Source organism: Enoplosus armatus, chromosome 11 (assembly GCF_043641665.1).
Source record: "Enoplosus armatus isolate fEnoArm2 chromosome 11, fEnoArm2.hap1, whole genome shotgun sequence".
Classification (NCBI taxonomy): domain Eukaryota; kingdom Metazoa; phylum Chordata; class Actinopteri; order Centrarchiformes; family Enoplosidae; genus Enoplosus; species Enoplosus armatus.
The window spans coordinates 14,840,657-14,863,650 of record NC_092190.1 but is presented as its reverse complement, the minus strand read 5'-3'; the positions used below and the strand labels follow the sequence as shown (position 1 = coordinate 14,863,650).

The following is a 22,994-nucleotide window of genomic DNA, read 5'->3' as shown; positions in this document are numbered from 1 at the left end:
ATGACAGAATCAACGGGTTAGTGTAGACTTTAAATGTGTGGTATTGTAGATATAGGTCCGAAATTTAAAAAAAAGTTTGTTGAGTTGAGAGTTTCCTGCTATTCCAGGGCCTGGAGGAAGTAGAGATAATAGAGAACAAGTCACATGTCAGGAAGATAAGGCATATGTCAGAATACTAAAGACCAGCCTCTGCGGGTTTTATACATTAGGAGTCCATAACTGGCAAGATGCACACTCTGCCTCCTCAGACTTCCTCCACAAGAAGCACAGGATACTTCTTCCCGGCAGAGGTTTTCAACTGATATATATATATTTTTTTTTTACTTCCACAGAAATTATGCCTAAATTTGAGAATAATGGTCAGCAAATGGTCGAGCAGCTGCAGCAGAAGAATCTTCAACTAAACCAAAATCATAAAAAGGTGAGTGTTCGCCTGTCAAGTTTTTTTTACATTTGATCTAACAGTGTAATTACTGTTAAACAATAACCAGCATGAGGACTGAAGGGGCGAGTGAGCTGTAATATGAATGCACCAAAACAAAAGGCAATCTAATATGAATCAGTTCTAATATGAAGGTTTACTTCTCAAGATATGTGCTGAATGTTAGAAAATGTCATAAAACCATTTTGTGAAAGATATGACCCGCATGTCATTTTGCATTGAGACATCTTCAAAAGCACACCACGTTTTTTGATATTTTCAGTGATGGAGGACGTATTCAGATCATTTGAAAGTAAAATAGTAATAATACACAAATACTTCATTACAAGTAAATGTTCTGCATTTAAAATTTTACTTGTATCTCAAAAGTCTACTTAAGTACAGTGCTTGAGTAAATATACTTAATTACTTTCAATCACCCCATATATTTGTGAAATTGTGAAAAACCTGGACTATATCTCTTGTTTACGAACAGATTGTTCTGATTTTATGTGATCAATCATTTACAAACTACACTATGTATCCTTTTTTATTTAATGGTGGATTGTTCATATTGCTGTTTTGGAATTAATTTGGCATGTGATTAATCCACTCTCAGTAATGCAGTAATCTATTGATCCAGAACCGGCTCCAGGCTGCTTTCCGTCCCGTAGCTGGAGGGTTTAATCGGGTTTCAGCAGTCTGCTCAGCTTTAGCTCAGCCCTGACATCACTGATGCAGTGCTGAGTGCAAGCCAGCACCCAGAGCCCTGACTGCAGAGGCTCTGCTCTCCTGCCATGCTGTCAGCTCTCAGCCTGAGGCAAACCTGTGCACTGTAGCCCCCCCACTCTCATGTTGCCTCAAGGATGGGGGAAGCTGAGGTGGCGTCACAGCTGGTTCACACTCTGGCGATCAGCGCAGCCAAACCCTCTAAGCACCTTTCTCTCTCCCCGTCTTTCCAGCGCTGCGCCTTTGCCGCCTGGATCAGGAAGAACATCGACAAGAAGGAATGTTGCTTCTTTGAAAAAGGTGTCAGGTAGGATGAGCTGCTCTGTGCTGTGTTGGTTTGGTGATGAAAGTCTCTGAGCTGACCTTGTAGTTGCTGATGCTGCATAGTAAGACGGAGATACTGTAGCATCAGCCCTCTGTTGTGTTGATGTGAGGGGAGGCATCGCCCTCAATTACTTCTTTTACATGTTGATTGAATCTATTAGTTGTTTTCAGTAGTTGTCACTTTCCTGAAACTGTCTACTGAGAAATGACGTCTTCCCTTGTTTCTCCACTAGAGAGGATGTGTGTAAGTGTGGCCACTCAAAGACTGATCATGTGGATGAAGCCATTAAGCCAGAGGACTTCACAGGCGAGGCGTGGGACAGACACAGACATGTCCGTGAAGTGTCCACAGATGCTTTTGGAGACATCAATTTTGGTGGTTTGGGACAGAGGACTGGCAAGGTGAGACCACCCTTTCTCTCCACTATAATAACATTTCTTGAGTGCCTGCATGTCTTCATCCTTGCCTTTGCGTTTGTGTTTGTACGTGTTTGTTCTCAGTATGTGCGAGTGTCCACAGACACCAGCCCTGAAATCCTGTACCAGTTAATGACTGAACAGTGGAAACTGTCCCCTCCCAACCTGCTGATCTCAGTGACCGGAGGAGCCAAGAACTTCTATCTGAAGGCTCGTCTCAAGAACGTGTTCCACAGAGGTCTTATCAAAGTGGCCCAGACAACAGGTCAGCCTGCCAGAGAGAGGGATTTGTGTGTGTGTGTGTGTGTGTGTGTGTGTGTGTGAGATGTCAAGGTGTACCAATGATTAGCCAGAGAGTCTGTGAAAACATGTGTTTTATGACTACATGGATAGTTATAGAGTGTGGATGACTGCCATCTCTGCCACCTCTTCTCTGTTTGCTCCACCTGCATTCTGATTCATGCAGTCAAAGGTTTTGTGGCATGTGGTCAAATACATTGTGTACTGTATGCCTCAAAGGTCCATTCCTTCTGCCTGAGCCTGTGCCATTTAAAGTGCTCTGTTTCCTCATTTACTGCTTACTAATCTTATTGACTTTGTCTCATTTTATACCACATAACTGGAAGTATATAGTTTGTTTACATGTGTACTGTAAGTAATTGTAGTTGGTAGTAAGGTAACGCCAGAAAGATTTAGCAAACAGACAAATTAAGTATTAAATCTTCAGAAAAACATTTTGCTATCTTTTAGTTGAGTTTAATTGGAAGTAGCTGTCGAAAGTCGCTGCCACTTTCATTGATATATGTTATTTATTTTAATGTGACAATGCTCCCATGCACACGACAAGGTTCATTAAACATGTTTTTCTCAGTTTGTTGTGGAAGAACTTGACTGGCCTGCACAGTGCCCTGACCTCAACCACATCCAACACCTATGAAATCAATGACTCGATCTCACCAGTGCTGTTATGGCTTATTGTGAGCATATCCCTGCAGCCAGCATCCAAAATCTTGTAGAAAGCATTCCTAAAAGAGTGAGGGCTGTTATAGCAACACAATAAAGGAATACTTCAACCATTTTGGGAAATACGCTTATTTGCTTTCCTGCCAAGAGTTAGAGGAGGAGATTGATACCACTCTTTTTTATACCAATCTGTCTGTTAAATATGAGGCTACAGTGAGCAGCCAGTTAGCTTAGCTTAGCATAAAGACTGGAAGCAGGGGGAAACAGCTATCCTGGCTCTGTCTGCAGCTAACACAATCTGTCTACCAGCACCTCTAAAGCTCACTGATTAACATGTTATATGTCATTTGTGTAATCCATACAAAAAGTGTAAGAAGGACAAGTTGGGCTTTTCATCACCGTGAGGTTGTCAGGCAACCAGTGGAGACTCCAGACTCCAGATTCCCATGGTTTTTGAATGTAACGCTCAACAATCACACATGTGTGGCTGTCCACATATTTTTGGCCATATAGTATTTGTACAGTGTGAAGTATTGAATTGTGACACATTCTATGTTGTACACAGGTGCGTGGATCATCACCGGCGGTACGCACACAGGTGTGATGAAGCATGTAGGGAAGGCTGTGAGGGACTACGCCCTGAGCAACTCCATGCACGGCCAGATTGTCGCTATCGGAGTAGCAACATGGGGAATAATTCACAACAGGGACACTTTGGTGCATTCAGAGGTACAATAAACACATTTAGACACGTGGCTTGTACATTTCTTTCTGGAAAGATTCATCTCCTGCACACAGTAGCATGCATCTTCTTCTGCCTTCATTTATTTCATCCTCCTCCTCCTCCTCCTCCTCCTCTTTGTCTGCAGGGTTGTTTCCCAGCCCATTATTTGATGGATGCCAAGGGCCAGGGCCGACTCTCCTGCCTTGATAACAACCACACCCACTTCCTGCTTGTGGACGATGGGACTCAGGGACGCTACGGTGTGGAGATAGAACTGCGTAGCCGTCTGGAGAAATGCATCTCCGGAAAGCGTCTTGGAAACAAAGGTTAAAAACAACTGATGCAGTGTTTACAAAAGCAGCAAGCCTTTACAGATAATGTCTCAAATTTGATTATTTTTATCTGTCCTGCTTTTAATATTGATTTTTTATTGTCTAATCTCCAGAGAGTGGCGTGACCATCCCTGTGGTCTGTGTGGTTTTGGATGGAGGACCAGGCACTCTAAATGTGAGTCATCACTTTTCTGTCTCTCTCTCTCTCTGCCTCTGTCTTGTCTGACTGTCTTGGGTTTCTCCTTTCAGACCATCCATAATGCCATGCTGAATGGTACACCATGTGTGATCTTGGAGGGCTCTGGGAGGGTAGCAGATGTGATCGCCCAGGTGGCAGGACTGCCAGTGACCCGGGTCACCATTGCCCTCATCCACCTGTTAATGAAAAAGTTCTTTGGCCAAGAGTATGAAAACTTCCCTGACCTCAAGATCATAGAATGGACCAAGAAGGTATGAGAACATACTGACGACCTCAACAATTATAGACCGATTTCCAAGTTACCTTCTTGCAAACAAGACAAGTCTACAGCCATGTGTTTTGAACTAAATGCTCACATCAGCATGCTAACATGCTCACAATGACAATGCTAACATGCTGATGTTCAGCAAGTATAATATTTACCAATATTCACCATCTTAATTTAGCGTGTTAGCATGCTAACATTTGCTAATTAGCACTAACACACAGCTGTAGAAAAGAAAATGTATTGGACAAATTTAAATGTTGACCTGATGAGGGCTCTAAACGAAAGATCAGGGGATCAAAGTTATTATAATTCATCCTCTGAGGACCATGAATGTACCAAATTTAACAGACATTTCACTCTAAACCAAAATTGTCAATCTCTGGTGGTGCTAGAAGAACATTTAGGAGATCACCAAAGTCAGTAGGCTTCATTCTCTGGGGATCATGAATGTCTGTACAAAATGTCATGGCAATCTATCAAATGGACAACATTGCCATCCATCTAAATAGTATATCTTAATAAAAAAGTATTATTAATAGCATCATTAGATTAGTAATATAGTAACACCAGTGACATTTTTGAGAAATTTCAATTTCATTCTGGATTTAGATCCCATCATAGCACAGAAACTGCGCTTCCGAGGGTTATTAACGATCTCTTGGTTGCATCTGATGATGCCGACTGCTCCATTCTGGTATTACTGGACATTATTGGCAAATACTGTACAATATTTCATAAACAGATGTATTTATTGAATTTTCAAAATAGTTCAACAAATACACTCACTGGATAGAGCATACAAAACGTCTCTAAGTAAAAACAAAACAAAAAACAAATCAAATCAAATTAATAAAACAATGTGCATATATTATGACATCAACAACTATTCAAGGCAAAAAAGGCTACCACAGATTCCAGCTCCTCTAAAAACTCCATAAAAGGTTTCCATATATTCAGTGCAACAGACCATCAAAGCAGAGTTGTGGACTTGGTCTGACAACTAATTTCCAAAACTTAGCTATGGTATGTCTTGCTTGTAATAAACAAAAGATAGGAATATATAATACAAATGTACAAATGTAATGTATTTTATGCCAACTACACTTTGATTTAACTGCCTTGACTCCTTTCAGCTCATCTATTATAACTTTGCCAGTCTGTCAAAAAATGTTAAACCTATGTCTAGAAATCTAGACCTTTTCTTTCATCTGTGGACCTGGAGAAAGTTATTCATGCTGCTGAAACCCTGCACACTGTGTCTGCTTTCTGTGCCAGATTCAGGACATCATCAGGATGTCTCACTTGCTGACAGTATTCAGAGTAAGCGAGGACATTCACGGGGATGTGGATGTGGCTATTCTTCAAGCATTACTCAAAGGTAGGGATTTTGGTTTTCACACAGTTGCTGAGTACCTGACTGGACTGAGTGTAGGTGTACAACACAGCATTAACTATGATGATGGAAAGGCTTAGTGCCAAACCAACTCTTAGCAAGTATAATGTGGCCTCTCATAAAATTAAGCGACTGGACTGTGGTATCAAATGTGCTGATCCAAAACCAACACAGATATTCTTGCAGATATTTACACATTAACGATTGCTTTTTTTATACAGAGAGACATTGATAGTCACACTGAACTGCATGCATCTTGTAAAGGTATTCTTCCTCATACTGGTGAAACCCATTTAGAGCAAGCTTAATGCATATTGTTATAAAAGAATACTGATCCAAAGTCCACCACACATTCACTTAGCGTTTTGATCCTGATGATTCATCATTCTAGCTAAACTGCTTTGCTTGTAGGTCCATCACTCGAGTGCAAGCAATGCATTTCCAGGCAGTCGTCCTGCTCTCTTAGTGAGGACATATACAACATTTTTCGTCTGTGGCCACAACGTTTATAGTAGAATCTTTGTGTTTGAGTAAAGCTTTGCTACTTGCTGCTTGACCATGTAGCAGTTCAGATAACATTTTATGGCGTATATAATTATCAAAACCTCTGACCCCAGGTTATGTCATGTTGCAGCATTAAAGCACTGAAACAATTAGTTAATTTATCAATTTGTTGATCAAGAGAACATTGTCAGCAAATTCTAGGATTTATTAATAATTTAAGTCAATTATCAAACAAAAATGCCAAATATTCTCTAATTCCGGCTTTTCAAATGTGAGGATTTGCTTCTTTACTCCATTCACATCACTGTAAATTGAATAATAGCTTTGGGTTTTGAACTGTTGGTCGGAAAAAACAAGCAATTTGTTTGTTTGTGGGAAATTGTGATGGAATTTTAGCAATTTACTGACAATTGACAAACTTGGGTGTGTTAATATACAGTAAAAAGTGCCTTGATTGAGGAGGGTGGATGATCTGTTGTGTAGAGAGACTGTCTTAAAAGTCTGTTGACTCAATGTAAACAGAGTGTGTTAAATGTGTCACATAAACTGTGTCACTATAAATTCTCCACTCAGCTTCGAGGACCAGCGAGTCGCTAGGGATCGAGTCCTGGAAGAGGCAGCTGGAGCTGGCTATTGCCTGGAACCGAGTGGACATAGCTGAGACTGAGATCTTCACTGAGGAGAGCCAGTGGAAGGTGGGTTCACCTACAGTGCATCCGGAAAGTATTCACGGCGCTTCACTTTTTCCACATTTTGTTATGTTACACCCTTATTCCAAAATGGATTAAATTAATTTTTTTCCTCAAAATTCTACACACAACACCCCATAATGACAATGTGAAAAAAGTTTTTTTGAAATTTTTGCAAATTTATTAAAAATAAAAAACTAAGAAATCACATGTACATAAGTATTCACAGCCTTTGCCATGAAGCTCAAAATTGAGCTCAGGTGCATCCTGTTTCCACTGATCATCCTTGAGATGTTTCTGCAGCTTAATTGGAGTCCACCTGTGGTAAATTCAGTTGATTGGACATGATTTGGAAAGGCACACACCTGTCTATATAAGGTCCCACAGTTGACAGTGCATGTCAGAGCACAAACCAAGCACGAAGTCAAAGGAATTGTCTGTAGACCTCCGAGACAGGATTGTCTCGAGGCACAAATCTGGGGAAGGTTACAGAAAAATTTCTGCTGCTTTGAAGGTCCCAATGAGCACAGTGGCCTCCATCATCCGTAAGTGGAAGAAGTTCGGAACCACCAGGACTCTTCCTAGAGCTGGCCGGCCATCTAAACTGAGTAATCGGGGGAGAAGGGCCTTAGTCAGGGAGGTGACCAAGAACCCGATGGTCACTCTGTCAGAGCTCCAGAGTTCCTCTGTGGAGAGAGGAGAACCTTCCAGAAGGACAACCATCTCTGCAGCAATCCACCAATCAGGCCTGTATGGTAGAGTGGCCAGACGGAAGCCACTCCTTAGTAAAAGGCACATAGCAGCCCGCCTGGAGTTTGCCAAAAGGCACCTGAAGGACTCTCAGACCATGAGAAACAAAATTCTCTGGTCTGATGAGACAAAGATTGAACTCTCTGGTGTGAATGCCAGGCGTCACGTTTGGAGGAAACCAGGCACCGCTCATCACCAGGCCAATACCATCCCTACAGTGAAGCATGGTGGTGGCAGCATCATGCTGTGGGGATGTTTTTCAGCGGCAGGAACTGGGAGACTAGTCAGGATAGAGGGAAAGATGAATGCAGCAAAGTACAGAGACATCCTGGATGAAAACCTGCTCCAGAGCGCTCTTGACCTCAGACTGGGGCGACGGTTTATCTTTCAGCAGGACAACGACCCTAAGCACACAGCCAAGATATCAAAGGAGTGGCTTCAGGACAACTCTGTGAATGTCCTTGAGTGGCCCAGCCAGAGCCCAGACTTGAATCCGATTGAACATCTCTAGAGAGATCTGAAAATGGCTGTGCACAGACGCTTCCCATCCAACCTGATGGAGCTTGAGAGGTGCTGCAAAGAGGAATGGGTGAAACTGCCCAAAGATAGGTGTGCCAAGCTTGTGGCATCATATTCAAAAAGACTTGAGGCTGTAATTGCTGCCAAAGGTGCATCAACAAAGTATTGAGCAAAGGCTGTGAATACTTATGTACATGTGATTTCTCAGGTTTTTTATTTTTAATAAATTTGCAAAAATCTCAAAAAAACTTTTTTCACGTTGTCATTATGGGGTGTTGTGTGTAGAATTTTGAGGAAAAAAATGAATTTAATCCATTTTGGTATAAGGCTGCAACATAACAAAATGTGGAAAAAGTGAAGCGCTGTGAATACTTTCCGGATGCACTGTATTATGCAACATACTGTAACACCAACACCAGCAGCAGTCTGTGTCAGACGCTGGACTGACAAATAAAGGCCATCCTCTGAACTTGACCCTGTTTTGCAACCCTTCTTGTTTCTATTAAAATGAGATTAACAAGTGTAATGGACTGACTGGGGAAAACATGAAACGTGATCCTATAATGACATTCTTTGTTGCATTCCTCAGAGAAAATAGCAAAATGTTTGAGTGGTGAAAATTCTACATGGGAATTTCAAACAATACCAGTATACCACTAAAGGCTTTTAAAACACATAACACTTTATGATATGAGGGGCAGAGGACAATTGTACCATAAAAGACTGCTATCCCAGTCCGTTTACATCTTTGTCTACTTGAACAATCCTCCTAGAGAAGTGTGTTGCTCTGAGAAACCTCTGTTTCATTTCGACTTTAAAGAAAAGCATTTCAGGGTTGTTTAGCGATATGTCTGAATGAAAGAGCACCTGACATAAAAGAGTCAGCAATCACTTTACTGAAAGAAAAGCCATCACATTTGTCCAAACAACTGGCAAAAGTCATGCTTGTTTGCCAGAATGCTAATTGTGTCTTGTTCCCATCCAGTCCAGTGATCTCCACTGGGCCATGTTTTCAGCCCTGGTTGGCAACAAGCCTCAGTTTGTGAGTCTGCTGCTGGAGAACGGTGTGAGTCTGAGAGATTTCCTGCAGGATGAGGAAACTCTGTGTGAGCTCTACAAACAGCTGCCTGGCTGCATTTTTCTATGCAAGCTGGCCAAGCGGGTCAATAGATCTCGACGCAGCAGCAAGCAAGTGTTCAACCGCAGGGTTCGAGTTCACTCGAGGCAAGGCGAAATCATCTCCATGACTCATGTGTCCAATGAGGTGCGCCACCTGCTGGGCAGTTTCACCCAGGCCCTCTACCCTCCCTCCCCCACGACAAACCACTTCCACATGTCTATGGAGGATACATCTCTATCAGTGAGTCAATTTATCCATCATGCTTGCTTACAACCAGTCTGCAGGAAAAAAACATGCTATGATTGAATGAATGTAGTCTGACAACCAAAACTAAATGCTTCATACTATACATGCCACTAATCCAATCAGGATCATGACATTTAAGACGCTGAGTTCATGTCTTCTTGTTCTAGGAAACTGGGGCTTTTATTACGAAGGGAGGATTTACGTTCTGTAATTTAAAAACTAAAACATGGTGGGTATTTTCTGGGCAGATTCCAGTAATTTGTTTTTAAACTACTTATTGGCCAACAAATAAGTAAAGGCTAAAAGATTCAGTATTTTCTCAGCAGAATTGTGGAGTTTAGATCTTCATGTTGGGAAATAGAATTTACAGGAAGTACAATTGACCAGAAATCCAAATTGGTGTCTTGTCAAAATTTGAGGAGGACATGCCTCAGGGGGATTTGGACTTATTACATCAGTATTTCTGAAATCCTGGCTATGGCCATAAGACATGCAATTAATGCAACACCATCCTTCACGTTTCCTCTAGCTGTCTAAAAGTCAGGCAGATCCTCCAACTCCACTCAGGGAGGACAATGCTGAAAAACAGAGGGACCCAGGCAGAGACCTTTTTCTTTGGGCTGTCGTCCAGAACAATAAGGAGCTGGCTGAAATTGCCTGGGAGCAGGTAAACACTTAACACTAACCCTTACACAGATAAAGTTTGAAAGTAGTCATAAATGTGTTATGTGTATATGCACCTTTCTGTATCTGTATCTGTATGTGCACAGTGTAGAGACTGCATGTCCGCTGCCCTGGCTGCCAGTAAGATCCTGAAGAAAATGGCAGAGGAAGGAAGTGATACAGACGAGGCACAGGACATGCTAAAGCTGGCCAATCACTATGAGAAACACGCCATTGGTATAATACCACAGACATAATGAGTGGCTTTCCTTGTGTAAAATAAAGGGATTTCACAAGGTTAGCATATGTCTTCATTGTGTGTGTCCCAGGTGTGTTCAGTGAGTGCCACAACAGTGATGAAGGGCGGGCTCAGAAGTTGTTGGTTCGTGTGTCACCGTTTTGGGGAAGGACGAGGTGCCTGAGGCTGGCACTGGAGGCTGATGCTAAAGGCTTTGTAGCTCAGTCAGGTGTTCAGGTAGAGCCAACTTTCAGATTTCTCTTTAGGAGCTTTTCTTTTAACAATTGTAGAACGCAGGAGTGTGTCTTGATATCTGTTTACATTCACTGCATAGTAGAAAAAGTAGAAAACCTGTGATCAGTGAATTTAACTTGATGAATGAGACTTTCATTTTGATACCCAGACAGGGGTCATGAGTATTTAATCTCAACAACATGTCTGATAACAAGTTTGTCTTTAAGGCTCTTCTGACACAGATCTGGTGTGGTGAGCTTTCAGTGGTCAACCCTGTGTGGAGAGTGCTGATCTGCATGGTCTTCTTCCCACTTATCTACACTGTCTTTCTGGTTTTCAGGTGAGTCCTGTTGTCAGTTTGAGTTCTGACAACTCTCCCAGATTCAAGGTGCTTGCACAGGATGCCACAGGCATAGTTCAGTAATCTCAAATATCATTAGGGTTCTCATTATCCAAGATACTGTGTTGAGATTGGTACAAGAAGACACTATCACTGGGCATAAAGTGATTAATGAAATAATATGACATGAGCCAAGATGATCACAAGAAGATTACATTCAGAACGTGTGAAAATGTAATGGCAACCATCTTATCGAAGCCAGTCTGGCTAATGATTGTTCTGCATGCTCATTCGATACAATTTACATAGGCTTCAAGATATTTTGATGAAGTGAAATGCTTTTTATGCCCCCCTTTAATCACAATAATAATAATATCAGTGTCATATAGGAGTCTCAGGAGTGCAGTCCATGTCCACCTCCTTCGTCTTCCAAAAAGCTGGAGGCGTTCCTTCTTGAGAAACAGTCTGGACATTTTTACTTCACTTAGTTTAGGACTTGTACTGTATATGACAGCATGTCAAAGAGGTCTTAAGCTGTTCTGCAGAAGACAACATACTACCAGTTACGTCTGCTGAATAAAATGTAAGGTGCTTCTGTTACTGTGTACAAACAGTAATAAAAAAGTAATAACATTTTTATAGATTCATACATTTGGTGTAATATTGCAGTGGTTTGTGCTCCTCTGCCACCCAAAACTTGTTTTGCCTTTAAAAAATGCACACATTTATTTGTTGACACCACCTGGTGGCAGCAAGGCCTCTTTTACTCCATAAAACCATAACTGTTTCATGTTCTTTGTCTTTCATGACAAAAACAGTTTACAATAATGTATAGTTTTTTTGGAGGGTGATGTAAGTAAACATATGTGAATTTATTAACATATATGTGCTACAGCTATGTTTCTTAATGAATTATAATTCTCCGTAGATGTGATGAAGTCATCCAAAGAGAAAATGAGAAGAATGAGGAGATCAAGACAGTGGAGAAAGTGACAGGAAGTACACTTCGAACGAATTCTCGTGGCCCGTAAGTAGACAGTTGCCTCTTTATACAGTTTATAAAGTCAGTTACAGGAAAGCAAGAAGTAAGTGTCCCAAATGTCACTTGAGAAAAATAACCAGATGAAAACATCAAGTTGTCTCTGACCCCAGTGACCTTTCTGTCCACAGTAGCCTCACCAGCCTGCAGCGCATGGAGTCTCTGGACAGCTGGTCCAGACTGGTCTGCCTGTACAGCTCGCCGCAGGTCAAGTTTTACTGGAATATCGTGTTTTACTTCGCCTTCCTCTTCCTGTTTGCTGTGGTGCTGATGATCGACTTCCAGGTCACGCCCTCTGCTGGCGAGGCGCTGCTTTACATCTGGCTGTTCTCTCTGGTGTGTGAGGAGGTCAGACAGGTGAGAGTGCAGCTGGGACACACACAAATATTGAAGGATAAGTCAACATATACTGAGGTCTGAAGACTGAACGGCCAATGACAGTCCTTTGTCTTGTATCATTTAGTGTTGATTTACTGCATTGGTTCTCTCATTAAAGCATAATAATAATGCCATACTTTATTGATGAGCAAACTAATTTGAATTGAAGATAAATAAACATATCTAAGAGATAAAAATGACTTCATGAAAAATGATTTACTGTACATGTGAAATAGGAGCATCACACTTTACTGAGAAGTCGAACATGATTTCACAAAGCTCCCATTGCTTATACAGCATTTGGAGCCCTTAGACTCACTGGCATTGAGGCCACTTACACTGATAACACAGGTGACTAAATTAAAGGTGGACAGAATTGGACCTTTTTCAGTTGTCATAGCATAGCATGTCATAACTAATAACATTAATTATGGTTCCATTCCATGCCATTATGCAAAATACTGAAACGCATAAATGGATTAAAGAATGAAGCTCTTAATATTCTTAATTTTTGTTATTGTCAATAAATCATATGGCAAGACCAAAAGCAACAATGAATGTATCCTTCTAACAAGTACTTTCTGCGTAGCCAAAGCTTGTTATATCTAATTCCTCTGTGTCATAGACATTGTTCCATTGTTAAACAGAAACTATTTAAATCACATCAATGAACCACACTGTTGCGCTGGGTGACATGGTCCTTCATTACCATGAACATGGGACTGTACTTCATTTTGAGGTAATCTCACATACACTGGCCTGCTGCTGTAGATATTCACTAGGGCATCAAATATGTATCAATACGCCACTGAAAATATAGTCCCCAACAAATGCACTATTTACTTCTGTTTGAGTAATGCTTGGTAAAAATGATTGAATGAATGAATGATTAAATGATAACGATTAATAATCATTTATTAATGACTTTCCAATTTTTCAAGGTATGGCAAAACTACTAGGCTTCATAATTGTAGCTATTTATTTATTATTATTTATTTCATTCACTGTAGGTTTTAATCAACCAAAAGGGTCAGTGCTGCCTCCAGAGTATGTCGAAATATTTACATCACTACATTACTACAATCCCAAACTGGCAATTTTAATTAGTCTTTTCTATCTCAGCTGTTTCATGATCCTGATGGCTTTGGGTTTCGTAAGAAAGCCAGGATGTACATCAACGATCTGTGGAATATTTTAGATGTTCTGTCCATCCTCCTTTTTATTGTCGGCCTTGCATTTAGGTAAGTTTCTTTCCTCCCATATAATCACTTTAGGCCATAGAAGTGCTCTCCACTTGCTGAGTTATCTATGAATCACTAAGTGTTTCTATTTCAGGCTGACGACTGAGCTGTTCTATGCGGGTAAAATCCTCCTCTGCATCGACTTTGTGGTCTTCTGTCTCCGTCTCATGGCCATCTTCACTATCAGTAGAACCCTGGGACCCAAAATCATTATAGTCAGGAGGATGGTGAGAGGGCCACATACAAATATAATGAATGCCGACCTGATGTAATGTGGGAGCAACTAAAGAGCCTAAATGCTACGCTCCAAAACACCTTTTATCTAGTACAAAAAAAGGGTTCTGCCTCACTGAGCCTCCATTTGGTGTCTGCAGAAGAGATGTGCACTTTGTGTTAAATCAAAGGTGTTTTTGAACAAAATGTTGCAGCTGGTCTGTTTATTACAGCAGGGCAAGCTTTTAAATACTGATAGTTGTCACTGCAAAATATTTAAATGGTTATAGATGTGATGCTTTAGGCAGCGTGCAGACTGACAAATCCAACTTTGTGGAGTTTTAAATTTAAAAAAGTTGCCCAGTAAAAGTCACCTACCAGAGAATAAAGTCTCCACTGGGTGCAGTATTCAGATGTTTCCACATCTGTCAGTGTGCCTAGCTTGTGACTGATGTCTATTTGTCCTCCAGATGATGGATATGTTCTTCTTCATGTTCCTGCTGAGTATCTGGGTGGTGGCGTACGGCGTGGCCAAACAAGGCATCCTCATCCACAATGACAATCGGCTGGACTGGATCCTCCGCGGGGCAGTTTATGAGCCTTACCTCATCATATTTGGGAATTTTCCCACGAATATTGATAGTGAGTGGAGATGGAAAATAGTACCACTTTCTTTGTAGTTGAAACACTGTCGTTCTCTCACATGAAACATTACTAATTATTTGTGTATGTGTGAATCTAGTTTACATACAGATTTTTACACATGTATGCAGTTTTTAATTTCATTATTTAAGGTATACATTCTTCACCCTTTTGACATTTAAGACCTGGTTGTTGAATGAATATATTACCACAAAGAAAACAATCTCTTTGCCTTCTGCAGATGCTGCGTTTGACATAAACTCCTGCAGCATGAATGGCACCGATCCTCTGAAGCCCAAGTGTCCTGTGCTGAATGAAAACCAAATACCAGCCTTCCCTGAGTGGCTCACCATCATCATGCTTTGTGTTTACCTGCTCTTTGCCAACATACTGCTGCTCAACCTGCTCATAGCTATCTTCAAGTCAGTTCTCCTCATCGTCTTTGTGTCTTAATTCAGTCCTAATTTTAATACTTTTCTCTGTAACGTGCTGTTACTGTTAGCTTAGATGATGATGTTTTCACCACCACAATCAGTCTTGTCTTCCTCTGTCTCTCTTTGTGTTCCTGCACAGCTTTACGTTCCAGGAAGTTCAGGACAACACAGACATAATATGGAAGTTTCAAAGATACGAGCTAATTAAGGAGTACCACAGCCGCCCCGCTGCCCCTCCTCCTTTTATCATCCTCAGCCATCTTTACCTCTTCATCAGGAACGTGGTGCTATGCAGGCCCCCCATCATATGCAAAGAGTTTAGTACGTATTGAATTATTTATTTCTGTATATATTGAAAGAGATTATGGAGACTTCCTTTGGTCTAATGCTCACAGACAGCTGATGCTTTTGGTACCAGAAAAGATTTTAATGTGTTGAAATGTCCCCTTTCTGGTTTAACTCAATCAGAATTTGTCTGTAGTGGGAGTTGTTGTGTCGATGTTCATTTGTACAGTATTAGGTGAGGTAATGAAAAAGCATGGGGCGCTGTTTTTCAGAGAACGAGCTTCATCAGGTAGAGGAAGAGGAGCTGTTGTCCTGGGAGGCCTTGATGAAGGACAGATACCTGCTGTCCACAAAGCAGGAGCAGAGCCAGAGAATGGAGCAATGCATCCTGGACATGGCCCAGAAGTAAAATCCCACAGGAATAACAATCCTAATCAAACCTTAATTAAATATGTTTTAATTGTGTTCAACCAAAGTGTGATTTTACCTTCTCAAATACTTTCATTTGAACTTCTAAAGTCTAAACTATCCAGTATTTTACAACAAAAAAACTACAAAAGAAAAGTCATAAAAAGTCATTTTAAAGCATATATAGCATTTTTTTTTATTCTCCTGTATCCCATTAATCATCTTGTGTACCAATAATGGGTCAAACGACTATGTGTGATGTGTAAAGGTGTCAAACAGAGAGAAAAACTTAAATTACCACCCAACTCTGCAGGTACCCTCAGCTCTATGGAGCTGTAGAGTGTCTTTCGGCTCATTGTTTTGGTTTTACCACCTGCAGCTTTAGTGTTTTTTTTGTTCCCCCTGCACCGCGGTCTTCAGCGCCATTTCCAGTCACAGCAAAAATCTGTTAACGCAGGTTTAAAGGAATAGTTCAAAGTAGGCAATACACTTTCTTGCCAAGAGTTAGATGAGAAGATCGATACCATTTTCATGCCTGTCCATTAAATATGAAGCTAGAGCTAGGAGACATTAGATTAGTTTAGCATAAAGACTAAAACAGGGATTGTGTTACTTGTGGACAGCCAGGCTAGCTGTTTCTCCCTGCTTTCAGTCTTTGTAACAAGCTAAACTAAGCTCTAACTCTCAACAAGATTTCGCAAACGTTCCAAACTATTCCTTTCATGCAGCAATATAGTCTATGTTTTTAAGGTTTGACGAGGCTCAAATTCTACTTTGACTAAATATGAAGAGTATATAACATTAAACAGTGTAGGAGTGATATTCAAATAAGTACCAGACACCCATAATGTGCTTGCTTGTCTCCTGAGGGTTTCCACCATAACCGATCGGCTGGGTAGGGAAGAGGAGACGGCGTCTGCTGACGTGGTGACAAGACTGGCTCGACTAGAGGAGCAGGTTGTGACCTGATTTTTGGTTATCACTGATGTTGCACCTGTGTCTGTAACATTTCACATTATGCTGTGGGAGCGAGGGCATGATGCAGAAAAGAGATGACACACTTCTTGATGCACCCACGTGTTGTTGTTGAATTTTATTTCCAGATGTCCCCGGTGGAAAATCAGTCATCTTCATCATTGTATATAAGCAGTCATCAAAAGTATTTGACCCACTTTCATCTCATCAGGTCGTCCAGTCAACCAAAGCCCTGCAGTGGATTATGGACAGTCTGAAATCTCGGGATCTTGCAGCAAAAGAAGCCCATTCACTGAGTCAGCACCCAACTTCCTCATTCATTATTATTGTTACATTTTTTTGTAAATTCTGCAAATACATAACATCAAACATCTCCTCTTGTTGGCACTCTTCCCTGCAGCATTAACCACAACAGACGAGTCCCCCGACACTGTGAGAAATACGTCAGAGAAAGAGGACGGGTTCCACGTGAACGCCCGTCAGTTTCACTACCCGAGTAGCAAACTCACACGGTTCCCTGTGCCTGAGGAGAAGGTGCCATGGGAGGTATTTCACATACATTTCCGCCTCAAAATCACCAGCTGCTGTTCCTCACAACATCACTGCGTAAAAAAAGATGGTTTGGGTTCAGTGGATCCAGATGGTTTTCATGCCCTCTTTTTTTTCAGGTCAGCTTCAGCTCATACATGCCGACTTATTACGCCTCTGAAGACGGTGGGGACCATGTGGATGGGTGTGTTTTTACCAAGAGAAGACCAAGTTTTGTTCCTGTTAGGCTTCATGTGTTGACACATTTGCAGATTTTCCTATTAAAAACAAAGAATCATCAAGCCATCTCGAATCAAATATAAAAATGTATTTGAAATATGTTTAACCTAAATGAATAACTAACCTTTCTGACCTAACCCTGGGTCCACCGTCTGATTCCAAAGCCTCCTCCTACCTCCTTATCTCTTATATTTCATTTATTCTTTCTCCTTGCAGATCAGAATCAGAAGCCTTAGATAATTACAGGTATGATACTAGATAAGACACACAAGACATCAAATGGCACTTACAGTAAACTTACAAGCGCGTATTGATGTCTGATGTGTATCTTATCTGTCATTAGAAACCCAGAAGGGAGGACGGGCATCACAGGACGGGGTGCACTAAGCCACCTTGGTCCAAATCTGAATGTAGACCTTGTGCTCACACGGTAGGTCATCTAATGTTGTTACTGTGCTTTTTAAAAAGGTTGTTTCACCACCAATGGATTCCATGGCGTGATCGAAGTCTTTGAATTTGATTTTTAGCTGGCGCGACAGCGAGAGATCTGTTTTGGAGTACTTCGAGGTTTGGGATGGGAGCCAAGGAAATTTGGCTTTACCTGGGGTGAGTCCCGCTGTTTGTTCACTTCAAGTGCTTTTTACTTTTTGAGCTGTTCAAATATTATAAGTGTGATTTTGAAACCTGCAGGGACCCGTCCAATCTGCTGATCACTTGCCAGTGACTCTTAAGAGAACTCTGGGGAAGAAACTGTATGAAAAAATAAATGCTCAAGTATCAGAGGGAACAAAGGTAGGTCTGGTCAACACTTTGGTTTGCCTTTATAGAGTAGAGCTTAAATGTTCCTAGAGGGGCAGTTTGATTTACAAACAGCACTGATAATTAATACAAACAGGAAATTCTAAAAACTTTGACTGGGGCACAATTAGGAGCCCTTTATCTGATGACCTGTGGACCTGTATGGGAATGGAAATCAAAAATAGCCCCTAACTTTATGGTTAGTAGCCGGGGAACCTACACTCAGCAGCCAGTTTATTAGGTACACCCAGCTAAAACTAATGTGATCATTTTGCAGGATGTAGTTTTTGGTGCTGTTGAACTGTGTTGTGTTGCAGTGACCGGTGTTTGTATTATTTAGCCTTCCCTCAATTATATAAATGGGGTGGACAAAGGCAAGAAGACCTCCTCCAAAAATCTTCTACCACTAAAATGTTTGCTTTTAGTTGAGGCTCTTATCAGCTTAAATAAGTCCGTGCTTTTCTTGACTCTGAGGAACTTGTTGATTCTGTGTTGTTTTGTTTTAGGTGTTTCAGGGTTATGTGGATGACTGCAGGAACACGGATAATGCCTGGGTGGAAACCACCGTCCTAAACATTCACCTCGACAGAACGAGCCAGGAGATGGTAGATATCAACAGTATGGTGAGAACATTATTAGCTTTTTGTTTTAAAATGTGTAGAGCATCCAATATTTTACAATTACATGAAGAACTTGACTGGTGGACTAACAGAACGGAAACTCATGATTCCCCCTACAGTGAATATGTAATTTACTTATTATTGTTTTGTGATTATCTCAGGTGCTGAGCAGCCATGGCGCTCTACAGTGGCGGGAGGTGAGCGGCAAAACCAGACTCGGCTCAAACCAAAGAGACTCTCTGCGGCTGGTCGCTGAGCTGCACAACAGGAAGTTCTGATGTTCACGCTGCTGTGGCGGTAAAACGTGCCTCTCTATCCACAGGTTTTCTTCTGCCTGTTTGTGTGGCCTTTTGTTAATGCTGACGTAGAGTAACTCTGCTACACTGAAGCACTTGTGAAAAAAGAAACAAGACACTATGAAGCCATAATGTTTGCTACTGTGAATTATTTTTCAACTATTTGCACAAATGTCATAGGACAGTTAACTGAATGTTTAGGCCACACACTGTGCTGTTCAATTCATATATGTGTTAACAATCATACGTAAATACTTCAGCTGTGTAAAGTAACTAGATACATTTACTCAGATACACTACAATGAAATATTTGTACTTCACATGAGTATTTCCATTTTGTCCTACTTCATACTTCATCACTACATTTCACTTCATTACATTTATCTGACAGTATAGTTTGTGGTTACTTTTTGAACATACAAATGCAAATCATAATCAGTTATCAATACAAATAGTAAAATGTGCCAAGGGTTCCCTATGTGTATTGAAAGCATACAAAGGCAAATAATCATCTTACTGTATATAAAATGATGCATTGTTATATATAAAGAAGTTCAGCTGCACCAGCTGCAATATTAAAATGCCACTTACAAGGTAAAACATCTATAACAACAATATGACAGTATATAATAATATGAACTTCTGAAAGGGACCGTACTGCATAATAAGGACTTTTATTTGTGATATATTTTGCTGTTAATACTTGTGTACTTTTACTTGAGTAAGATTTTGAATGCAGGAGTTTCACTTGTAATGGAGTATTTTTAATTTGGGGTAGGTCACAGCTGCTTTTATTGAAGCGAAGGTTCTTCAGAGTACTTCTTCCACCACTGAAATACTTTATCTGCTCAATGTTCCTGTATGCCAAGGTATTTGTGTATGTTGCAGTGTGTTTCACGTTTGACCTTCACATAATCAATCACCCTTGGCCTTAATAATTATTAAAGCAGCTACCAAAATTGAATTGTCTCAACTGCTTTTGTGTTCTCTCGCATTGTTCTGTAGAGGAATAAAAACTTCAACACTTTTGGATTCATCTCAGCACTGTGAACTCCTGCATAAACGTTTGTTGTCTGTTCTGATTTCCGACAGTGCTTTTGTCCACCTGCCAAGCATGCAGCCTTGCAGTGGTTTCGGAGGCAGCTTCCGAGGGCGCTCATTGGCTCAGGCAGAGGTGGCCAGACAGTGCAGTATCGGTTTCACACCCTCCTCATTTCGCTGCTGGTTTTCCTCCTTCACATAAGTCGATTATTCCTTAGCAAGAAAACAGAAGTCATGTTCTTTCTTGCTGTGAAGCACTGCAGAGCGGTGACTTTAATGTGTAGTCCATATGTGTCCCTATGAACTGATTCCAAAAAGGTCCTATTGGCATTTGAATGAAGACTTTTAATAGTAAAGATTAAACTCTGTAGGCAGCTCTGCTCTACAGTAAAAGATCTAACTTGTTCTAACATCCCTGCCTCTATTATTATAATTCGTCCTGCAGCGCCTTTGAAAACATACAGAAACTATTTTTAACCACAGTGTCAGCGAGGAGACAAACGAAGAGCTCTCACTCTGCGCGTATTTCATGATACCACAAACAGCACCGCAAAGCGCAGCTCACCAGAGAGTCTGTCCTCTGTGAATCACTGCTGTGTTCCGTTATTCTGGACCAAATTCTATACAACAAAATTATTATTAGATTAGTCATGTACATAAACTGGATGTGCCAAGAGTATTTTCATCAAATGTGAAAAAGCAGATTTGTTCCAAGCAATTTAGTTTACAGTGTGCAGAAACCTCTCCGCATATTGTCCCAGAGACAGTGCACTAATAAAAAAACAGTGATTGTGAAAAGCACACAAGAACACAAGGTGAGACCGATCCCAACTTGTTTATTTATTATTTCTATATGTCTACAGCAAATATTTGACAAAATGAACAGAGAAACAATTTGATACAGCTCCTGGAAAATCTTAATTTCATAATATGTATTAATGTTATAACGTGTACACATGTACTTATGTATATACTGCATTATTTTGGTAGTTAATTACCATTTTTAGTTGAAATGACCATGTCAGTGGACTGGCAGAAAACCTGACAAATAGCAAACAATAGTGATTTACCACTAACTGCTGATTTAGATTTTGTCACACTATCCATCCACAATTAAATTTTTGTCTGTTGTTGCTGTAAGCAACTTCTGTTTCTGTTGTGCTTTGTATTGTTGTTTGACTGCCCATGACACAACACTAAGCAATAGTGTAGTTTAATTTAGTGTGGCAGGCTGACATTTGAAGGAACACAAAATGCGGTCAGAAGAATTTGTTGCTCCTATATGGTGACCAGAAGATAAGCATTGATTTAGAAATATGAATTGAAACTGCCTGTTGCCTACAGTAGAGGCCAATGGCAGTTTATGTTATGTATTATGCATTAGGGAAATCAAGGGGAGTCAAGTTTATGTACAGTATATGTCACACAAAATTAGAGGGCTATACAACTAGTATGACATACAACACCCTTTATGCTCATATCCTCAGACGGCCCCCAAAACCCCAAGTTCACTGCATGTCAGTTGTTTTTTGGTGGTTCGATTAATTGCAAATTTGTTACACAATTTGCACCACTAAAGTACGATACCATCTAAAACAGGTCATGCATTAGCTAGTTTGCCTAGTCTTGAGGGTCTGTCTTGTTGAGGGGCACTGTGTCATGCTTATATATGGTGGTTATTCCTGAATGAGTACTGCCATGTTGTAGTCTGCTGTGTGCACTGAATGGTAACATCCCAAACATCACATATTTGACTGGGGCCACCTAAAAGGTTAATTCGGCCTTAATAAGATGTTAAGTGACTGTCCAACCTGCAGCAAAGGCCACTCATTCCCCTTACAGTAAGTTCTAAGGAATCTTAGACACACAAAGCACTTTCAAAGCCTCATGGGAGGTGTAGTTGAATGCCAACTGAATAAGAGATACTACAATTTTACAAGCAAGAAGTATTGAGATATTTCACTCAAATAAAAGTAGTAATACTACAGTATAGAAATACTCAATTACAAATAAAAGTCATGCATTCAAAATCTAAAGTAAAAATACTGAAGTATTAGCATCAAAATTTACTTAAAGTATCAAAAGTACTTCTCGTGCAAAATGACCCCACTCAGAGTGTTGTACAGGTATATTCTGTATTTATTATTCAATATTATTATTGATGCATTTATGTAAGCAGCATTTTAATGCTGTCATGGCAGAGCTAATTCTAACTATTACTATTATTATTATTATTATTATTATTAATATACTGTTATGTAGTAACATAATTCATGAGAATGCATCCTATTTTTTAAACTGATCATATGTTTTACATGAAAAGTAACTACAGCTGTTAGATAAATGTAGTGAAGTAAAAAGTACAACATTTCCCTCTGAAATGTAGTGGAGCAGAAGTGCAAAGAAGCAGAAAATTGAAAGGGTAAGTAAAGTACAAGAACCTTAAAGTTGTACCTAAGTAAAGTACTTCAGTAAATGTATCCTATTCCTATTGAACAGAAAACACTCTTATTCCAGCTTTACATTTGATGAAACAGACACTAGCTACTAGCTTGGTAACAGTACTTTTGCTCTACGCCTCCTTTTTTTGCAGACCGGAAGCTGTGCGGTTTTTTCATAACGCCTGCTGGATTCATCTTCGCAACAGACGATCTTTGATGACGCCAACGCTGGGCTTTACAGGTGTACGAGTGTCCGGAAGTGACGAAGGACGCTCACAAGACCACACCACTGAACAGTAAATAGATGGACCGAGAGAGTGAGCAGTCGGACATCTCCGAGGC

General features: G+C 40.5%; 1 protein-coding gene across 1 annotated transcript; it reads left to right on the top strand.

Moving 5' to 3' along the window:
- trpm2 (transient receptor potential cation channel, subfamily M, member 2) lies at window positions 1–20,134 on the top strand. Its single transcript, XM_070915364.1, has 34 exons — window positions 1–16; window positions 333–421; window positions 1,384–1,457; window positions 1,708–1,876; window positions 1,976–2,156; window positions 3,420–3,583; window positions 3,724–3,904; window positions 4,024–4,085; window positions 4,160–4,360; window positions 5,653–5,755; window positions 6,848–6,969; window positions 9,218–9,592; window positions 10,128–10,265; window positions 10,369–10,498; window positions 10,591–10,736; window positions 10,961–11,073; window positions 12,002–12,100; window positions 12,256–12,469; window positions 13,613–13,731; window positions 13,826–13,958; window positions 14,415–14,586; window positions 14,828–15,008; window positions 15,160–15,341; window positions 15,578–15,710; window positions 16,583–16,670; window positions 16,900–16,984; window positions 17,089–17,234; window positions 17,357–17,421; window positions 17,673–17,702; window positions 17,800–17,886; window positions 17,984–18,062; window positions 18,147–18,248; window positions 18,761–18,877; window positions 19,036–20,134. Exons 1-34 carry the CDS (start codon window positions 1–3, stop codon window positions 19,150–19,152), a joined length of 4,413 nt encoding a protein of 1,470 aa, XP_070771465.1. The 3' UTR covers window positions 19,153–20,134.
- The last annotated feature ends 2,860 nt before the right edge of the window (window positions 20,135–22,994 follow it).